Below are 18,072 nucleotides of genomic sequence, written 5' to 3' on the forward strand. Positions count from 1 at the left end.
AGGCCTTGGTGCCAGAGGGAAAATTGAAAATATTAATAAATGATAATTCATTCCCACGAGTGGGGATCGAACTCACATCTGTCACGTTACAGTTATACCCTCGCCTCGTGGCTCTGCACAGCGATCTGCTATGATTTATGTATTCATTATTTTTTTTCTTTTAATTAAAAAAAATGGCTGTATGCTATATATATTTTATACATAAACAATATAACTAAGAGAAATGAAACGAATAAACACAAAGTTCTTTCCCAAAAAAAAACGATAGAAAAGAAATAATATTTAAATGTATTTTACTTTGTTTCAGATTGGATTAATATATTACAAATATGACAAATTAAAACAAAATGGATGTAATAGAAACTCCGCGTGCTCCGGCCGCCTTGGGCCAAGCGCACTTGTCACACTTGCCCCAACGTCCTCCTATAAGCTTGAGTTTTCAAGATCTGTCATATACCGTGTCTAATGGAAAATGTAAGTGTATTTGTGTTTTTTTTTAACTTCACGCTGTATCCCGCATGTTACGATAGGCAGAGGGAGGGAGCCCAGTGTTAAAATATTAAATATTTCATTTCCTCAAGAGGGAATCGAGCCCACGACCTGTCGCGTTTAGTCACATGCAGGTGCACGAGCGTGCCCCTGCATCACAATTTTTATATTTTATTAAAATACATATAATAATGATCTAAAATGTTGTACAATAATTGAGTAGTTTACATTGAATCTTGTCAAATGATCATAATTTATAATAATCTTTTGGGAGCAAAACTTTGAGATAAGAACAAAGATGTTAACAACAAAATTGTAACAACTGTATAAAAATGTTAATGTTGCCGACGAGACCGCGTATCTTTTAATAGGCTGGTGCTTGGACAGATGCAAAGTTTAGGTATTTGTCTATTCATTTGTATATCGAATGCTTTTATGCCGTACTTTGCTGAGAAAAGCTAAATACCTATTTTAGAAATATAAACATTTCTACGAGAGCATTTGAACCGACAACGTTCGCATTATATTTTAGTCACACCCTTGTGCCCCTGGGCCAGGATGGGCTCACTTGAGCGATATAAAGTAAAGTAGAGAGTCGTGCCACTACATTCTCTTTATAAATTGCATATTGCACGTGAAGACTATATAATCACTATTTTACATCTACAATTCTAAAATCAGTTGCAAGATAATTACCTCCTGCGCGCATTGGCCAAGCATTTCGAAAGCTTCGTACAAAACACCGTAGGAATGTACCGTGGTAATATTTATTACGGTAATAAATAATTATAATTAATAATTAATTATTGATTAAACGGTTCGATAGTTCTTATTTCCCATTCTTACCCTATTTTTGTATTTATTAGCTAATTCTCTAATGCAAGTGTTGTTGCTAATATTATTATAATTTATATGTTATGTCGGTACTACGTACACGGTTGGTAATTAGGTGTTTGTAAATTTATATTTGTTTGTCACGATATATTTGCATAGTTAGGAAGTATATGGCTATGCTTGTGGGTGTGTGATGTGAGATTTTATTTAGTTTTACAGGGGATAGAGAAGATGTAGAACATAGTGTTAAGACACTCCGTTCCCATCAAGGCACTTCTCCAATTTTTAGCGAATTTCGAAGCATTGCGTGTTGAGATGCGGAATTTTTTCTCTTTCTCGCCGAAGGAATGAAAATATGAAATATTTCATCGAATTTACAACCGTAAAATTAACAGTCGCACGCTTATGCTCCTGAGCCACGATAGCCTCCTTGTTACTATATATATAGTCTACTATGTATTGTAATATTTATTTTAGATAAATATAGCGTTATCGTTATTTTAACTTTTTCATTACGATTTTATAAATACGATTACTCATATTATTTATGTTTTTCCATACTGATTTATTGGTTTTATTATTCGTATTAGTAAGGATTTAATCATAAGTTCAAAGTTCACTTATGTTGATTATAAAATGATTCACGCGTAAATATAATAGATCCTATAAACTTATTTTCTTCTTTGTTTAAATAGAACTTAAGAAATCTTACTCTCTTTTTTTATCTATGCAAAAACATTTTAGGTAAGTATATTATTTTAATATCGATATATGGACAATTAGTTGCTAACATCACTATTTTATAAGCACGTGACCAGCGACCGTCCTGTGTCCTAAGATTTGTTCTTACGATAGATAATCGGTATATTTAAGTATTGATGGCGATATCTTGTCAATGTCAGGTTCTAAGCCGGATTAATGATTTTCATTTCTTTTTTCTGGTAACAAGACAAAACACAGCGTTGGGTACCGCCACTCAACACTCTATATTTTGAAAATTAAGGGGAAGGTGGAAATCAAGTGACCTTAATAATACGTTTCCTGTGTCAACTCTGAATTTTAGGACTTATTCAAAATTTATATTATTCGTAGATGTATATATATAAAATTCTAAAACCATGTAATTTAACCTACAGTAACACTAAAGGTAAGTTAAGTGAGCGAAAGTAAAGTCTATATGAATAGTATGTTTCCCAAGTGGAAATTGCCACAAGATTGTGACACTCGTGCGAGACCGCTCTAAATATCTTAATATAACTTAATACAAGCTCTTACTTGCGGTTTGGCCGGCATAGTTGAATGGAAGTATCTAATAGCCTAAGATCCCTGGGCGCCCAGATCTACGTCATTTTAGCAAAGCTAAAATTACTAACTTGAAAGTGGGGCCCTTTCAGAGGTAGCGCCAACTAAAAAAACAAAAACTCCACGCTTATCTACGTTAAAGTAGAAATTCGAATTTCTGTCCGAATTCGATTGAATTTCTAAATACTTACTTGATTTGTAGTAACATTTTTAAAACCAACTTTAGCAAGATTTATGGAGCGGATGTTTCTTAACGCCTTGCGCTAGTAATATGAAAATTTTATTAAATCTATATTCACACATACCTATAACAAAATTGTAACTAGAAGCCAGTCATGGCGCAGTGGCACAAGCGTGTGATTTTGAACGACATGTTGTGGGTTCGATTTCCACACGACGAAATGAAATGTTTAATATTTTCATATCTTCGTAAATATATTTATAAAAAAATATTCTTGGTAATATATATTGTCATTGCTTATGTTTAAAGAAAAAAAAATACAAAATTAAATAAAAGAAAAAAGAAACAAAATAAAAAAAAACGAATATGTCAAAGTTTCCTATTGTTTGAATTTACAAATATTTGTTACTAACTGTACTACTATTTTGTTACTACTGTTTTTTTTTCATAATGTGATTTAAATAGATAACCTTGAGTAACAAGTTGATGGTTCATTCAACTATGACTATGTCAATAAACCCTTTATCTATTGTAATTAATGAATAAAACCATATTTTTTAAATCACTAATATAAAACTTTTGCTTAAATATTCTACGCGTTATTAAAATTTTTTTTTTAGCTTCCCGCACATAGCAGGGTAGGCAGAGGGAACCTACCAACCTAGTGTTAAAACATTTCGTTCCCATTTAGACATTTGTGATCCCCGCTTTCCGTCGTATTCTGGACGCATTGTGTGTTGAATGGTGGAACTTAACGTCGCGCTTTGCCTCGTTACCAGAGCAAGGAAATAACCGTATGAAATATTTCTTTCCCCCGAGTGGAAACTGAACCCACGACTGGCCTCAATTTAGTTAGAGTAATTTAGATTATTATTTCACAAATAAATTTCAAGTCGTTTAGGTACCTAAATACCTTTGTGCTATTTTTTTTAGATTTTACTTAGATTGTCTTATCTGATTACATAGAGAAAAGCGTGGAATACTAAACTCTAGGTTCCCTTTAATTAATATAACATTCCAACGGTAAATAAACTATTGAAATCTCATCTCAATCTATAGTTTCTGAGTTTACGCATTTGTTGTTTATAACATTACTATAGATTTTTCATTAATTATTAATCATTAATGCATTCAATCTAATTATTATTCAAAATGTCACCATTCGACTTTCATAATAGCTGTATAAATATTCTATGTTTGACCCCGCGTGTGACTTCTACTGTGCCATGTACTGTGCATATGTATCAAGGTTAATAAGACGCTCGGCACTCTTGAAATTAATGTCAAGAATTATTCGACGATAACTTTACAATTTTCCACGGAGTTGTTGTAATTTTAGTTGTATCCCGCAGCATGTATCCCGCATGTAGCGGGGTAGGCAGAGGGTACTTGGGAACCTAGTGTTAAGGCACTCCGATCCCGTTATAAAATTCCCCAAGACATAGCGTGATGAGTGGCAGAACTCAACGGAGCTATAACTCTATAATAAATTTTTCCATGAAAGAATAATATAAAAATACAGTAATTAAAACGTATATTAATTAATATAAAATCAAAGGAAGATTATGGTATGTCATAAACTATTTTACGAGTTCGCATGATTATGTAAAAAAATATATAAAAACTTACATCATATACTCGTACAAGCAGTTTTTTTGCAATCTATTAAGTTCAACAATCTTACGGCCTTGAAGTTCATTTTTAATTGAAAATATTTCCTTGAAACTGAACTTCGCGCTTTATTTCGCATAGAAGAGTAGGAAAAGAGAATTCAGTGGCAAAGCTAGAGAACTTTAAGCCCAAATTCGAGTCTACAATATACCAGAGCGAAAAATAAAAATAATTAACTGCCTCAAACCGGCACCGAACTCACAATAAACTTATTTTCAGTCACACGCTGTCTATTACTATGCTACGATGGGCTTATTTATAAGCAATGTTCCGAAACTTGTTTTGCAAAAAGTTGTAAGGGTTAAGTTTAAGATTTGTAAAACTTTTTCGATCATTGTTCTTTCACTAAGTGATGAGTTCAAAAGAGGTCGGTGTACATCAAAAAAACTTTTGAAAGGCGTCAATGTCGTGATAAGATATTCTTGAGAGATCAACATCATTATAGATTTTTTTTCACGCTGCTTCACGCTGTTTCCCACATGTAGCAGGGGGAGCTCAGTGTTAAGCCACTCAACTTCCTATTTCCTGTTAAATTTTGGAGGCGTTGCGTGTTGAGTGGCGGATCTCAACGGCCTGGCCTTAATAGAATTAATTGAAATATGCATATTTTAGAATATCGAACTATTTATAATTCCTAGAGAACGAATTTACGCGTAAAATACGCGTTGTCATAGCAACTTGTATGTCACTACAAACATATTACAGTATTTTTTATGCATTATTCTAACTAAATATTAATATTCGTGCTTCTCTTATCTTGGGGTACGTATATAGTTTTTGCTTAACGTATTAATAGGTAGATTTGAAAATACAGTAGGATTTGTTGAGGCTATTGTGGCACAGTAAGCCAGCGACTGTACGCGATGGTTTAAGGTTGTACCATCGGGAACGTTAATTATCTAATTTTCCGGCTCCGGCAAAAGATGGATGGATGGATAACGTGTGAAGCTTTTTAATTTAATTTTAGTGTTGATGGTATACCTATCATAGTAATGGTATGATACTGATGATGATGATGGTATACCTACAATACAGTAAACCACAAGTCTGTCAACTCCTCTACTTTTTTTATAGGAAGCATCTCAGTAGGAACTTTTTTGTAAGACATCATTATTCAAAGATTATTACAAAAAATGATCATTTGTCGCGAGAGAAAGTTATTTACACAATGATTTTTGATGTGTTTTTAAGTATCATTCTACCTATAATTAACATGATTTCGTATAGTAAAAAAATGAGAGGCCATTCCTAGGAACGGAATTATCTTACTGGGAATGGATACACTAGGTACCCAGGTTCCGTCTGTTCGTCTGTAATTCTAAAAGAAACAAAACTTAAATTATAACAAACTTTAGCCTGAATCGGATTTGTATTTACAATCATTGAGTTGTCTTCCTTTTATATTTTCGCTTTAGATTTATGTAGGTACATACATTATAAGAGAGGCATGGGGAGACCTCATGGACCTTCGAGAATACAATATTGAAGATACTGGAGAATGGTCACGTAAAAAATAGAGTCGACTTGATAACCTTCTCCTCATACAGAAGTCTCTTAAAAAGTCGATAGTGGACGAGGTGAAAGAGGTATACAGAGATCGTAGCTTTCTGACTACCCCGCTAGGGATAAAACGTTAAACACAAAAAAAAGAAACTTATTTGTAGAGTTACACTATAAATAGATAAGTATAATCCTGATAATGTATACTATTGCAGCCTCAAAGTTAATCCTGCGCAATATCAACGGCGAGTTCCGGTCGGGTCAGCTGACCGCTATATTGGGACCTTCCGGTGCAGGCAAGAGTACTCTGCTGAATATACTTGCGGGTTATAGGTAAGACATGTTTTTTAGTTTTATATCGCCGAGAGTTCTTGAAAAAAACAATCTGCCTCACGCTGTATCCCGCATACAGCAGGGTGGGTAGAGAAAATATACACTATGTTCTCTCTAACACCAGGTACCTGTTTATCCTGCTTCTTATGGGATGCAGTGTGAAACTAAAAAAACATGTTTCATTCCAGAGTAAACGGAGCAACCGGACTTATAACAACCAATGGAGAACCAAGAGACCTGCGTCTTTTTAGGAAACTGTCTAGATACATAATGCAGGATGACCTGCTCCAGCCCCTGATAACTGTGCAAGAGGCTATGACGATGGCCGCCGATTTGAAACTCGGGAACGATATGGAGAAACAGAGGAAGATAATTATTGTTTGTATTTTAGTTTATTTTTCAGTGGGTTTAATTCTAGTTGGAGAAGTGTTGATAATTATAACAGGTTTAAGGTCATATTTTATGGCTTCAATAGGAGAAATACTGCGTTATGTTTCGCTTATTAGTAGTGTCGCAAAAATTATGAGAAGGGGAGAACAATAAGAGAGAAATCTTTATTTTATATTCAAACTAGCGACCCTATTGCGGCTTCACCCGCTTTTACTACTGGATTATTCATATAATGTATGTTTGCAAATCACTTAAGATAATGTGAAAATTTATTAAACCCTAACGCAACCCGCATTTTCGTAGTTTCAATAAGGATTTTCCAATTGTTTTACACAGCAAGGATTTTTTAGTAGGTACCGTAATTTTATATCTGTGGTACCAATCTTTTCAAGTACTTATTAAAATATATTTAAATTACTATTTTTAGATAGTTAAATGACATTAAATAATACATTCAACTCGAATTATCCAATACGTGCAAACGCACCTAAATCTTCGTTGCTGTAAACGCAGGCGGGTTTTTTTTTTCGAGCTTGTGGTTAATGCTGAAGAGGGTATTCTCTCCCTGATGAAAAGCAAGCACTACGTGGCTGCCTGTGACGAAAATTAAATAGAATGCATCGGCCGGGAATTGAACCCGGGCTGCCCGCGTGGCAGGCGAGCATTCTACCACTGAACCACCGATGCGTGTAAGGCAGGCGGGCGCGGCGGACTCGCTTGTATAAGCATAACGTCGCGAGGCGCGTTTCGCAGCAAGGATTTTTTGATATTGTAAAAACTTCTAAAGTACTTATTAAAATGAAAAACAGAAAAGACAGTTTTGATCTACATTAAATGGCCAACGTAACTAATATACTTATTTATATGCTGAGAGTAAGGGATAAGTGAAACTTGACTCGATACAATTGATGTGTGAACGGCGTGATGTGTCATTAATTAAATGCGTTTTTCTCTAAAACTATTCGCAATTTCGAAATAGTTTAAAAAGCAAATTTTATCTTCGTTTAACGTAGAAATTTAATAAAGTATTTTAAAGGATAAGGATTAATACCATTATGGAGAAATATCCCTCACAATAAAAAATATATTGAAATTACTATTTTTAGACAAAAATATGATCACTACACGTTATCTTTAAAAGATAAAAATATGCTCTCGCGGACTTTTTTGTAGATCTTATTAAGAGGAACAATACTCTAGTACATTTTTTTCATGTAATGTTTACCATTAAAGCAGCGCATGCGCGAAAGTTTCTCAGCGGGTAGGACTTTATACATATTTATCGTATTTATGTTAATTTACATAAGAATGTACAAATAATAAACTATATATAAACCTTTCCTGAGAAATACTCGACCTAATGGTGAAAACCGCGTCCAAATCCGTTGGGTGGTTTAGAAGAAGAAGAGTTAGAAAGTTCAGACAGACACAAAAAGCGACTTTGTTTTATAAGATATAGGAAGATGCGTAAAAATACAGGAAACATTGTACATACGTATATTGTCATGATATTTATTAATAAGAACTATAAATAATAATAAATTTAAATAAAATTCGACTTACTGTACTAAAGATATTTATTAGTTTCATTTATTTATTTTAAATTTTTAAAATATTTCCAGTACAAAAAAAAATTTACTAAAATTGATAAAACTTTCCTTCTAGGTAGAAGAAATAGTTCAGCTACTGCGTCTGGGTAAAGCGCGGAACACATCAACAGAACGTCTCTCAGGGGGGGAAAGGAAACGATTGTCAATCGCCTTGGAACTACTCAATAATCCACCCGTTATTTTCTTGGATGAACCCACTACGTGAGTATTTTGCTGTGTTTGATTTGAAATTTTTGGTGATAAGTCACTCTGTCAATGCGAACGTCAAAAGCGTTTGCGTGTCAAAGCAAAACAGACGGTTTTGAATATTTTGTAATGAAGTTATATAATGATAATATATAGGTAATTTAGAACATTAAGTTTTTTTCATAAGAAATCTAAATTTATAAAGTAATTACTTTTTTTTTTAGCGTCATACTGTATCTGACACTCAGCAGGGTAGGCAGAAGGGAACCCAGTGTTAAGACACTCCGTTCGTCATTTTCCGCCGAATTTTAGCCTTTCGTGTTGATTGGCGGAACTGAACGCCGCGGTTTGCTTAGATACCAGAGCAACGAAAATGGAAATATTACATATTTAGCTTAGTTGGAATCGAACCCACACCAGTGTTGTTTATACTTTGGCCCCTGCACCACGACTGGCTTCAGTTATTTACCTCAATAATTCATTTTAACAAGTCTCTGCATCATAAAAAAAAGAAATACAATTATTTCAACAACAATTTTCATTTTATATTGCAAAGTTCAAACGTCTGTTTGCATTCACTTAATTAGCATGTTTATTATTTATTTTAATTTTACGACTATTATTACAACATACATAACTAAAGGACACAATAAATTATTCTTAATTTTTATTGTTTATTATTCGTATTTTTTTTAAGTTCAGGTGCAGTGTGTTGCAAAAAAATATAAAAGTTGTTGTTTTGACGAGGTCACATCACCTCATTAGCCTTTTGAGCCATGGACAACATCATAGCTCAGTGGTAGTGTTCCTTGTTGTAGGTTTGATACCCACTCGGTGACAAAGATATTTTCATTTTCCGCGCAGCTTAAAATCGAACGAAAAGTTTAAAACGGGAGGTCTACTAATGTCAATACAATTTTCAATTTTCGTATATAAATAATTATTACCAGTATAATTATAATGGCAATTTGACTAATAATTTTGCTATTTCAGTGGTCTAGACGACGTAGCGTCATCAACCTGCGTTTCTCTCCTAAAGCGAGTGGCGCGAGGTGGTAGAACAGTTATCTGCTCTCTCCACACACCTTCTGCAAGAATCTTCTCAGTTTTCGACCACGTTTATGTAGTATCTGATGGGAAATGCGCTTATCAGGGCACCGCGTCTGGTGTTATACCATTTCTGAAGGAACTGCAGCTGCCTTGCCCAAAGACGTATAATCCTGCTGATTTTAGTAAGTCTTTTTATTTATTTTTTACCTTTTATATTTTTATGTATTGTTTACAAATAATAGAGTGTGTTAGATATCACTCTGTTCTGCACATCTTATCTCTATATTAAAGAGAACTTGTATGACAGGTGGAGAAAAGGAATAACTTATCTTTTTAATAGAAACATCTTTCAATTTGGATTCGAACCCATAATCTATTTAAATCGAGAAAATATCAAAAGCAATATTACCAAACGCAGGGGTATTTGCAATTCAATACTTATTTCGTACTTTAGAATTGCGTTACAAATCGGACTATTATATTTCTGAAACATGTAAATATTATGTTTTGTTTCATATTGCAAAGATTCCTGTGCAAAGTTGTTTTAAATTGCTTAGCTGTGACCGTGCCTAATACTAGATTATGGATATTTGGTATTTTCTATTATATTTCTAGAAATACACTTTTGTAACAGAAAAATGAATAGTGTTAAAAATACGTCAGATAGTCAATGCATTATAGAGAGAACTAATGTCAAGTTATTACATTCCTCTTTCTACCCGAAGGCGAGACATTGCTTGTTGAGCGGCGGAATTCAACGCCGCATTCTGTATTATGAGGCGGTGAAATGCAAATAATTAATTCCAAGCACTCTGGCGTCGAAGCATAGCGCGGCGTTGTTCGCCGCCACTCAACACGCAATGCCTCCAGAATTCAGCGGAAAGGGGGAAGCGTCTTAATGGGAACGGAATGTCTTAATACTAGATTTTTTGGCGCTTTTGGTGAATTTTCGGGGCTTTTTGTAGTAATAATATTACTCTGTTTCAGTTATAGAAGTATCAAGTGGTGAATATGGGCCTCATGTGGATCGTATGGTGTCGTCCATTGACAATGGGAAATCTGACAAATGGCGGAACTACGGTACAGACGACTTCTACGAAGAAACCGATATAGAACAATTGAACGCAGGAGTAATTGAGAGCCATAATTATAAGTTCGAGTGTACGCCGTACCAGCAGTTTTTTGTGCTGTTGAAAAGAATGATATTACAGACTGTTAGAAATAGGGTAAGTGTTTCTTAACATTTTTAAAGTGTTTGGCATGTATGTATGTGATATTATTCAAATTGGATTATATTTGAGGCTTCCAAACACGTGTATTGTAAGTGTATGTAGAATATATACGTGTTAACGGATATTTTTTAGTCATATTAATATCAAGAGAATCTTTTCTGATTTAAATGTTAAGATTATTATATTAATTAGAAAATCTGGCAACCTAGTGTATATACACTACACACCACGTTCCCATTACGATATTTCTCCATTTTCCTCCGAATTCTCGAGGCGTTACGCCTTGAGAGACTGAACTCAACGCCGCTTTTAACTATAAAAGAGCTAAATTTGCAACCAGTCATATATTCTTCGATCGAAGTCCATTTGAGCCATCGATTGACGCACAGTGTTAACAAGGATATCCTTTATTTAAACATCCATTATGAACTATCGTATGAAGATTTAGTATAAACATTTTTTGTTCACATTGTGCGCCTGTTTGTTTAAATCATTTTGACTTTTTCGCACCTAATGTTAATTATATTTTAAATAAAATTATGTTTTTTTATAATTATAGTGTTAAGTTCGACTAAATTGCTATAACGTAACATTGCATTGCTATAACATGAGTTCCGCCTCTCAACACGTCATGCCTCAAAAACTTGGCGGTCCTTGTGGAACCTAGCTCTAGATTCCCTCTGCCCGCTCTGCTGTAAGCGGGATACAGCGTGAAGTTTTTTTTTTATATAAATTTCATATTTTCCAGGATTACCTCTGGCTGCGCGTCGGCATGCACGTATTCCTCGGTTTTATAGTCGGTGCTCTGTTCGCTCAAATGGGCTACGACGCGTCCAAGACGTTATTCAACTTTGGTTTCTGCTACGCGTGTATCATTGCCATGTTGTATACAACTATGATGCCTATTTTATTAGCGTGTGAGTATTAATATTCTAACAATTTTTAGATTTTAAGTATGTATCAGGATATTTTTTTTGTTATTTAAATTTCTAGGATGGGCACGGAACACCCTTCATTCCTATGTCTATGCAGCAGTATAGGTAGAGGAAACTTAGTGTTAAGGCACTCCGTTGGTTAATTGCCGCCGTACTTCTGGGAAATCGCATCTTGAGTGGTGGAACTGACATTCCGTTCTTCAGTATAGTCAAAAAGAAAGCTTAACTTTTAATTTATTTTATAGACGCAACGTTTCGAGTTACCACCTCGACCTGGCTGCTATTTAAAAATATTAGGCGTATCTAACACACGAGTGAAAAGTTACAAAAAAAGGTGGTTTTAATCTAGTAAAAATATTTAAACTATTTTTCGAAAATCGGCAGTTTGGCGCAGCGCTTGACTGTAATCTCGATAATTGTGAGTTCGATTTTCACTCAAAGGAATTAATTATTTTCATTTCCCAACTCTGGTCAACACGGGGGGCACTTAATTCCGTCCACTCCATTCGCCACTTTTCGCACTTTCGCCATGAATAATGCCGCCCGTCATCTTCTTAACAGTGTCTAAAAAATGAAAATAATTAATATACAAATATTTAAATCGACTTCACAAATACCGCGCTTATAGTATATTCTATTCTAAAGTATATTTTATTAAATTTCAGATCCATCAGAAGTCTTGCTGGTGAAACGCGAATATTTCAACCGCTGGTATGGCTTGAAGCCGTACTACGCCGCACTCGTAGTTTCGAGGCTGCCCGGGACGATATTCTTTTGTCTCCTATACTTAGCCATAGCCTACCCGTTGACGTCTCAACCCATGGAGCTTCCTAGAGTTGCAATGTTCATAAGTATATGTATACTGGTGGCGTTGATATCTGAGTCCATGGGTACCTTGATCTCGAGTAGTTTGAGTGTTGTGGTAAGTTTTTGATATTATTTATAATTTGTAGAAAAGGGTTTCTTTGAAATTATATTTCTAAATGAAGACTAGAAAAAAATGACATTGTTTATTATTTAAATTCCCATGTTACCCTACTAGGTGCTGGATAAAGCGTTAAGCTAAAAAAATAATAAAAATTTAAAAATAATACTTGAAAATCAATAAAAAAGAAAATAAAACTTGATTTATCATATGTTTTTATAGAACTCAATGTTTGTGGGCCCTGTAGCAGCAGTACCACTAATGTTACTAGCAGTCTATGGTATAGGAAGTGGAGATGAATCTCCTCCTATAGTTTGGAGGCTAGCACGCGCTTGTTCCTTCATGAGATACGGTCTGGAAGGCCTTATAGTGGCCATATATGGACCGCCGAGGGACGACCTCATATGTCCGCAGGAGGTGGACTATTGTGAATATAAAAATGTTCAGTAAGTATATAAAATGAAATATTAACCAAATTAAGGAAAGTAAGTTCAACACATAACCATCTTTTAAAAGCTAGTTCCTTTATAAGATTTAGTCTAAAAGACCTCAAAATGTCCCGAATGCAGTGTAAATCTAGATATATGTATTAAAATTTATATATATTATTTATATTATAATTTATTTTCTTTTTTAGATAACTTAATTAACGGTTCCTTCCAGGTATTTCGTCAAAATGATGGGCATGTCAGGTGTATCGTTTTGGGTGGACTTCGGCGTTTTAATATTCATGCTATTGGGAATGAACTTCGCCGCCTACTATCTGATAAGACAGAGGCTGTCACCCAACTACGCTTTCAGAGCAATCAAAGTTATCGGCAGATTTATTAAGACTAAAATGAGTTTAACTATGTAAAAGGAGACACTTTTCCCACTAAGACACTGTTCCCCACTTGTCAAGAAATAAAAAAGAACGATTATTCTTAACTCTAATTTTAATCAAATCTTGATATTGTATACATTACAGCTCTGAAAAGCAAATTATTTATATTATATACCACATTTCTATAATGATAGTGATCTTAAAATCTTAAAATTTAAAATCTATTCTAAGATTCCGTAATGATTTTATTTTCAATAGTATTTGTGTACCAATATTTAAAGTAAGGCTGAATTTTGTAATGTAATCATTAATGTTAATAACTTTTTCTCAATTTTTGTAGTGATATATAATTTCAGGGTAGATTTTTAGCTAAGCATAGCTAACTTGTAGTTATTTTGTATTTTTTCTAAATAATATGTGATATTAGATATAATATTAGTTACGAGATATTAACTACAAGTAAGATGAAATATGCGTTCAAGTACAACAAAATTAACCTACTAATTATATAATTAGTAATAGAAAAACTCAATATTCTTAAAAAAATAAAAAGAAAGTAGATATAAGTCATAAAATTGTATCATGTATGAACAACATTAGGTTTTTTTTGCTTCAGAAATGAAAATATTTAGACATTCCCAAAAAGGGAATCAAAATAAAACGTTTACTTAAACATTTTCCTACCAATAGTAAGAAATGTTAATAATTGGTATAAACAATACTATGTACCTGTGTAAATATATTATTATTAACAAACTACACTCTATACAATAATATAATTTAAATCCAAAACGATTATCTTGATATAATTTTTAGTTTACAAGAAATTTGTGGACAGACATATAAACATAGATACACTTACGTAATCATATTCATTTGTAACTAAAATTCTTTTTAGAAGTACTTTAATATATATTAGGTATGTAATAAAATTTTATTTTACTTTTATTTTCATAATTATGTGATAATTATTAACAAGTAGATAGTAAATAGTTCGCACATACATAAATGTTTTAAAGGTGTTAAGACAGGTTTATTTTATATGGCGTGTAATAAAAAATCTTATATTAAAATGGTTTTTACATATTTTTCCTTATCTTTTTGTTCAGTTAAATGTTTGTAACAATTATTATGTAGTAAAGGGGTGATGGAGAGAGCAATGCTTGGTATTTCTCTAAGCGACAGAATCAGCAATGATAAAATTTTGTAGACGATCGTACGAGTAGGTTATCAAATTGCGACCATCTTTTGTCAAGAGGAGCTCAGGTCGCCCTCTAACCAGGTGGGAGGATCAGGCGGAGAGACGAACTCTAGAGGAGGCCTAAGTTCAGAATTTGTGGATAATCAAAAGGATGATGGATATATTGATAGACGCTAATAAAATTACTAAGAAACCTGTCCCACGCATACAAACTCTTACTAATTAATATATATTAGAATTCTTTTATTAAAGACTTACTTATAAGAAAAATTACAATGGTGATACAATGTCTCGTAGAGTAAATAATACACAATATTATTTAATTCAACTATTTATTTATCCAAATCCACGACTCTCACTAAAATAAATCACAATTTCTTTGTAAAACAACAGTGAAGGAATGAACTAAAGTGAAAATATAATGATAAAAAAGAAACGCTAAAGATTTTATTGAAGAAATAATAATAATAGGTCTATAGCAAAAATAACAATTTACTTAAATAATGTCAGCATGTAATAATAGTTTTGATTATTAATTTATTTGACAGATACTTATTTGTGACGATTGATAGCAAAGGCAATACAATGGATATCCGTCTAATAAATTAACAGGTACTTATCAGACAGTTAAAGACAAAATTTATATATTGTATGCAAATTGTCTTATCGTATAAATTTATTCAATTCCACACTCAGACCTTAATAATAATATTGATTATACAAAAGTTTACAAGAAATTACTTTATTTTATTAACTACAGTTGTTTATACTTTTTTTAAATAAACAAATATAGGTAATAATTTAGAAAAAATAAACAAAAGATACCTACGGACGAACGAGACGAAAAAGATATTAAAAATAATTATAATATTTTTTGAAAGTTTAACATGGACAGATTAATTTGTTACTAATAAGCTTTTTTTCGTTAAATACAACAATTTAAACAAAAACAAGTATAGTAATTTTTTTTCTAAATTCAATAAAAAAACAAAATGAATTGTCAAATGAACACATTGTTAAATTAAAATTAAAGTATAAAATTTAAGTACTCAATTTATATCCATAAAATTTGTATATAATATATAAAAAATAAAAAAAAAATAACTTAACAATTTAAAATGATTAAAATAAAATTTTACTTTAAACAAAATAGTAAATACTTATAAAATAAATTAATCTAAAAGTATCATACAAAATATTCTAACATTTTACAGCTATTTATAGTATAAGCATAGAGTACGTACAAACAAGCTAAAACGTTAAACTTTTTCATAAATAAAAAAAAGTTATTACATTTTTAACTTTTGTTAAGAGGCGCTTTTTTATATTTCCAATTCATTTTGTACCTAGTGACAAGTTCTCCGTTCTCCACTTTCCGTATTTTTAGATTAATTAATATTAGAACGAATGTTACAGCATGGTCGACGAGTCGTGTCTACTCTGAAGTTAGCTGTAGATAGCTGCCCAGATTTACTTGACGATTTTTTCTTACTTCTGATTATTTTCCGTAATGAACATTTCTTACCAGAGTTGGAAAATATAAATATATAGTTTTAAACGTTTAATATCAATGGTTCTTAAATAAGATTAAGATATAAGTATAGATCTAATTTTATTTCTCTGACTTGTTGCTAAATGTTCTTATAATAAATACAAAGTTAAATAAAGTCCAGTACATTTAAAACAATAAATAATTCGGTTCTAATATATATAAAAATATGTTGTCTCGCCACAAGCAAGATAATATACTAAAGTTTATTATACTTATATCGATATATAAGAATATAGGGTTAGTGCAGGTATATTGTCAATATAGGTATGTATTGAATGATTTAGAAACTTAACATTTTAAACACTCTTAATAACGTCTCAGTATTTTTTCATATACGAATTAGGTACAAAAGAAAAATAGAAAATAAATGAAAAATATTACAATATTATAAAAATATTATAATATTTTCATATAATAAAATTAAGTAAATTATAGTTCAATCTTTATAACTAAATAATATCTTAATAACGCGTTATTTCAGCAGTAATATTTACAAAGTTCCACATTCCACGTTCCCGGCGCTTACGCAGTTAATTAGTTCTATTTACACAATGGTAACTAATTTATTATTAATCTTAATATAATTTTAAATAAATGATATATGTACATAAATGTGTTTTCAAATGATTCATATAAATTACATTGATATATGTTGAGTATTTGAGTTTGTTCGTATAATTATATATTTTTTATAATCTACAGACTCGATTAACCGGAATTATTGTTGTACAGTATTCGGATAAGAAAAAGATGTATAAAAATCAATTTTATCGTTTTGATCTTTAGTTTTATATTCGAGACATTGTTAATACTAGAAATGCAGAAAATACAATTATAAACATAACCTCGAGTAGGGATCGAACTTACAATTATAACTTAACGCTACGTTTATAATTCTTATAATGTATTTGTACCTCCATATAGGTCAATTTAATATAATACAAGTAATACAGTAAATAACTGAAATTCGGATAATCGAGACTGCTGTATAATAAGAATTTAATTTTTCTATGTGTAAAACTATACCTACTTATTACAATATATAAAGTGTTAATCTAGAAAGCAGTTTTTTAGCTTAATGCTCTCTCAACATTTCTGTTCTTCTTATCTTTTAACAAAAAAAAATAAAAACAATGGGCCAATAATTAATGTAAATTCTAAAATGATTTTATAATATACATTATCAAATAACACACCTTAAAAGCTACGTTTTAAATACTTTAAGGAATGCATTATTTTAGGAAATTTAGTAAGTCTATAAAGTAAGAATAAGTTCTACGGATACAAGAATAGTTTAGTTGCCTCTAACTTTGATAAGACGTCAAGGCACTACACATATATGTCATACGGTGAAATTTTCAATTATAATATTATTGAAACAAACTAAATTGGCAAATCATCGAAAGCTTTATCAAACAGTCACAAATAGTAGAAAAAAGCTACTATTTTACTAAAAAAAATCAAATATAATTTAATAAAATTTCAAAATCAAAATTAAGCTTTTCAACCTTTAAAATCTAAAAAGTAAACTGCTGACTAATCTTATCGTCATCACACTGTTCCAAATACAACGCTGGTCTGTCAGAATCCAAACAGGCTTCTAATTTTGCGTGTCTGATAAGAGATCCACGTTTCCTCCAAAGCTGTGCGTTATCAGTGTTGTCACAAGCTGCTAGTACTACTGTCACTCGGTCCTCTGATAAGGAAATGCATAGACTGTGATGGCGGATTAGTCCATTGTCGAATCGCCACTCTTGATTTCCACCAGTATTGTGACATGGGTACATTCCTGTTTTATTAAAAAAATATTTTAGTATAAGATTTTTTTAAATACAAATAATAGACAAAAAGTGTTTTT

General features: G+C 32.0%; 2 protein-coding genes across 3 annotated transcripts in view; one reads left to right on the forward strand and one right to left on the reverse strand.

The window, feature by feature from the left end:
* The window catches only part of LOC146528998 (ATP-binding cassette sub-family G member 1-like), a 30,859-nt gene extending 12,854 nt beyond the window's left edge, over window positions 1-18,005 (forward strand). For both annotated transcript variants that reach the window (XM_085203836.1, XM_085203834.1), the window contains exons 2-11: window positions 308-474; window positions 6,193-6,310; window positions 6,499-6,688; window positions 8,366-8,511; window positions 9,490-9,728; window positions 10,534-10,772; window positions 11,527-11,695; window positions 12,379-12,635; window positions 12,861-13,084; window positions 13,302-18,005. In XM_085203836.1, the coding sequence (XP_085059962.1) occupies window positions 348-474; window positions 6,193-6,310; window positions 6,499-6,688; window positions 8,366-8,511; window positions 9,490-9,728; window positions 10,534-10,772; window positions 11,527-11,695; window positions 12,379-12,635; window positions 12,861-13,084; window positions 13,302-13,494 (1,902 nt within the window). In that variant the 5' untranslated portion in view covers window positions 308-347 and the 3' untranslated portion in view covers window positions 13,495-18,005. The remainder of the gene's footprint in view (window positions 1-307; window positions 475-6,192; window positions 6,311-6,498; window positions 6,689-8,365; window positions 8,512-9,489; window positions 9,729-10,533; window positions 10,773-11,526; window positions 11,696-12,378; window positions 12,636-12,860; window positions 13,085-13,301) is intronic.
* The window catches only part of Pgant2 (polypeptide N-acetylgalactosaminyltransferase 2), a 62,042-nt gene continuing 58,947 nt past the window's right edge, over window positions 14,978-18,072 (reverse strand). Inside the window, exon 10 of the mRNA XM_085203837.1 lies at window positions 14,978-18,003. Within this exon, the coding sequence (XP_085059963.1) occupies window positions 17,732-18,003 (272 nt within the window). The 3' untranslated portion in view covers window positions 14,978-17,731. The remainder of the gene's footprint in view (window positions 18,004-18,072) is intronic.

Source organism: Heliconius melpomene, chromosome 19 (genome assembly GCF_056956725.1).
Source record: "Heliconius melpomene rosina isolate 202511_hmr_F chromosome 19, ASM5695672v1, whole genome shotgun sequence".
Classification (NCBI taxonomy): Eukaryota; Metazoa; Arthropoda; class Insecta; order Lepidoptera; family Nymphalidae; genus Heliconius; species Heliconius melpomene.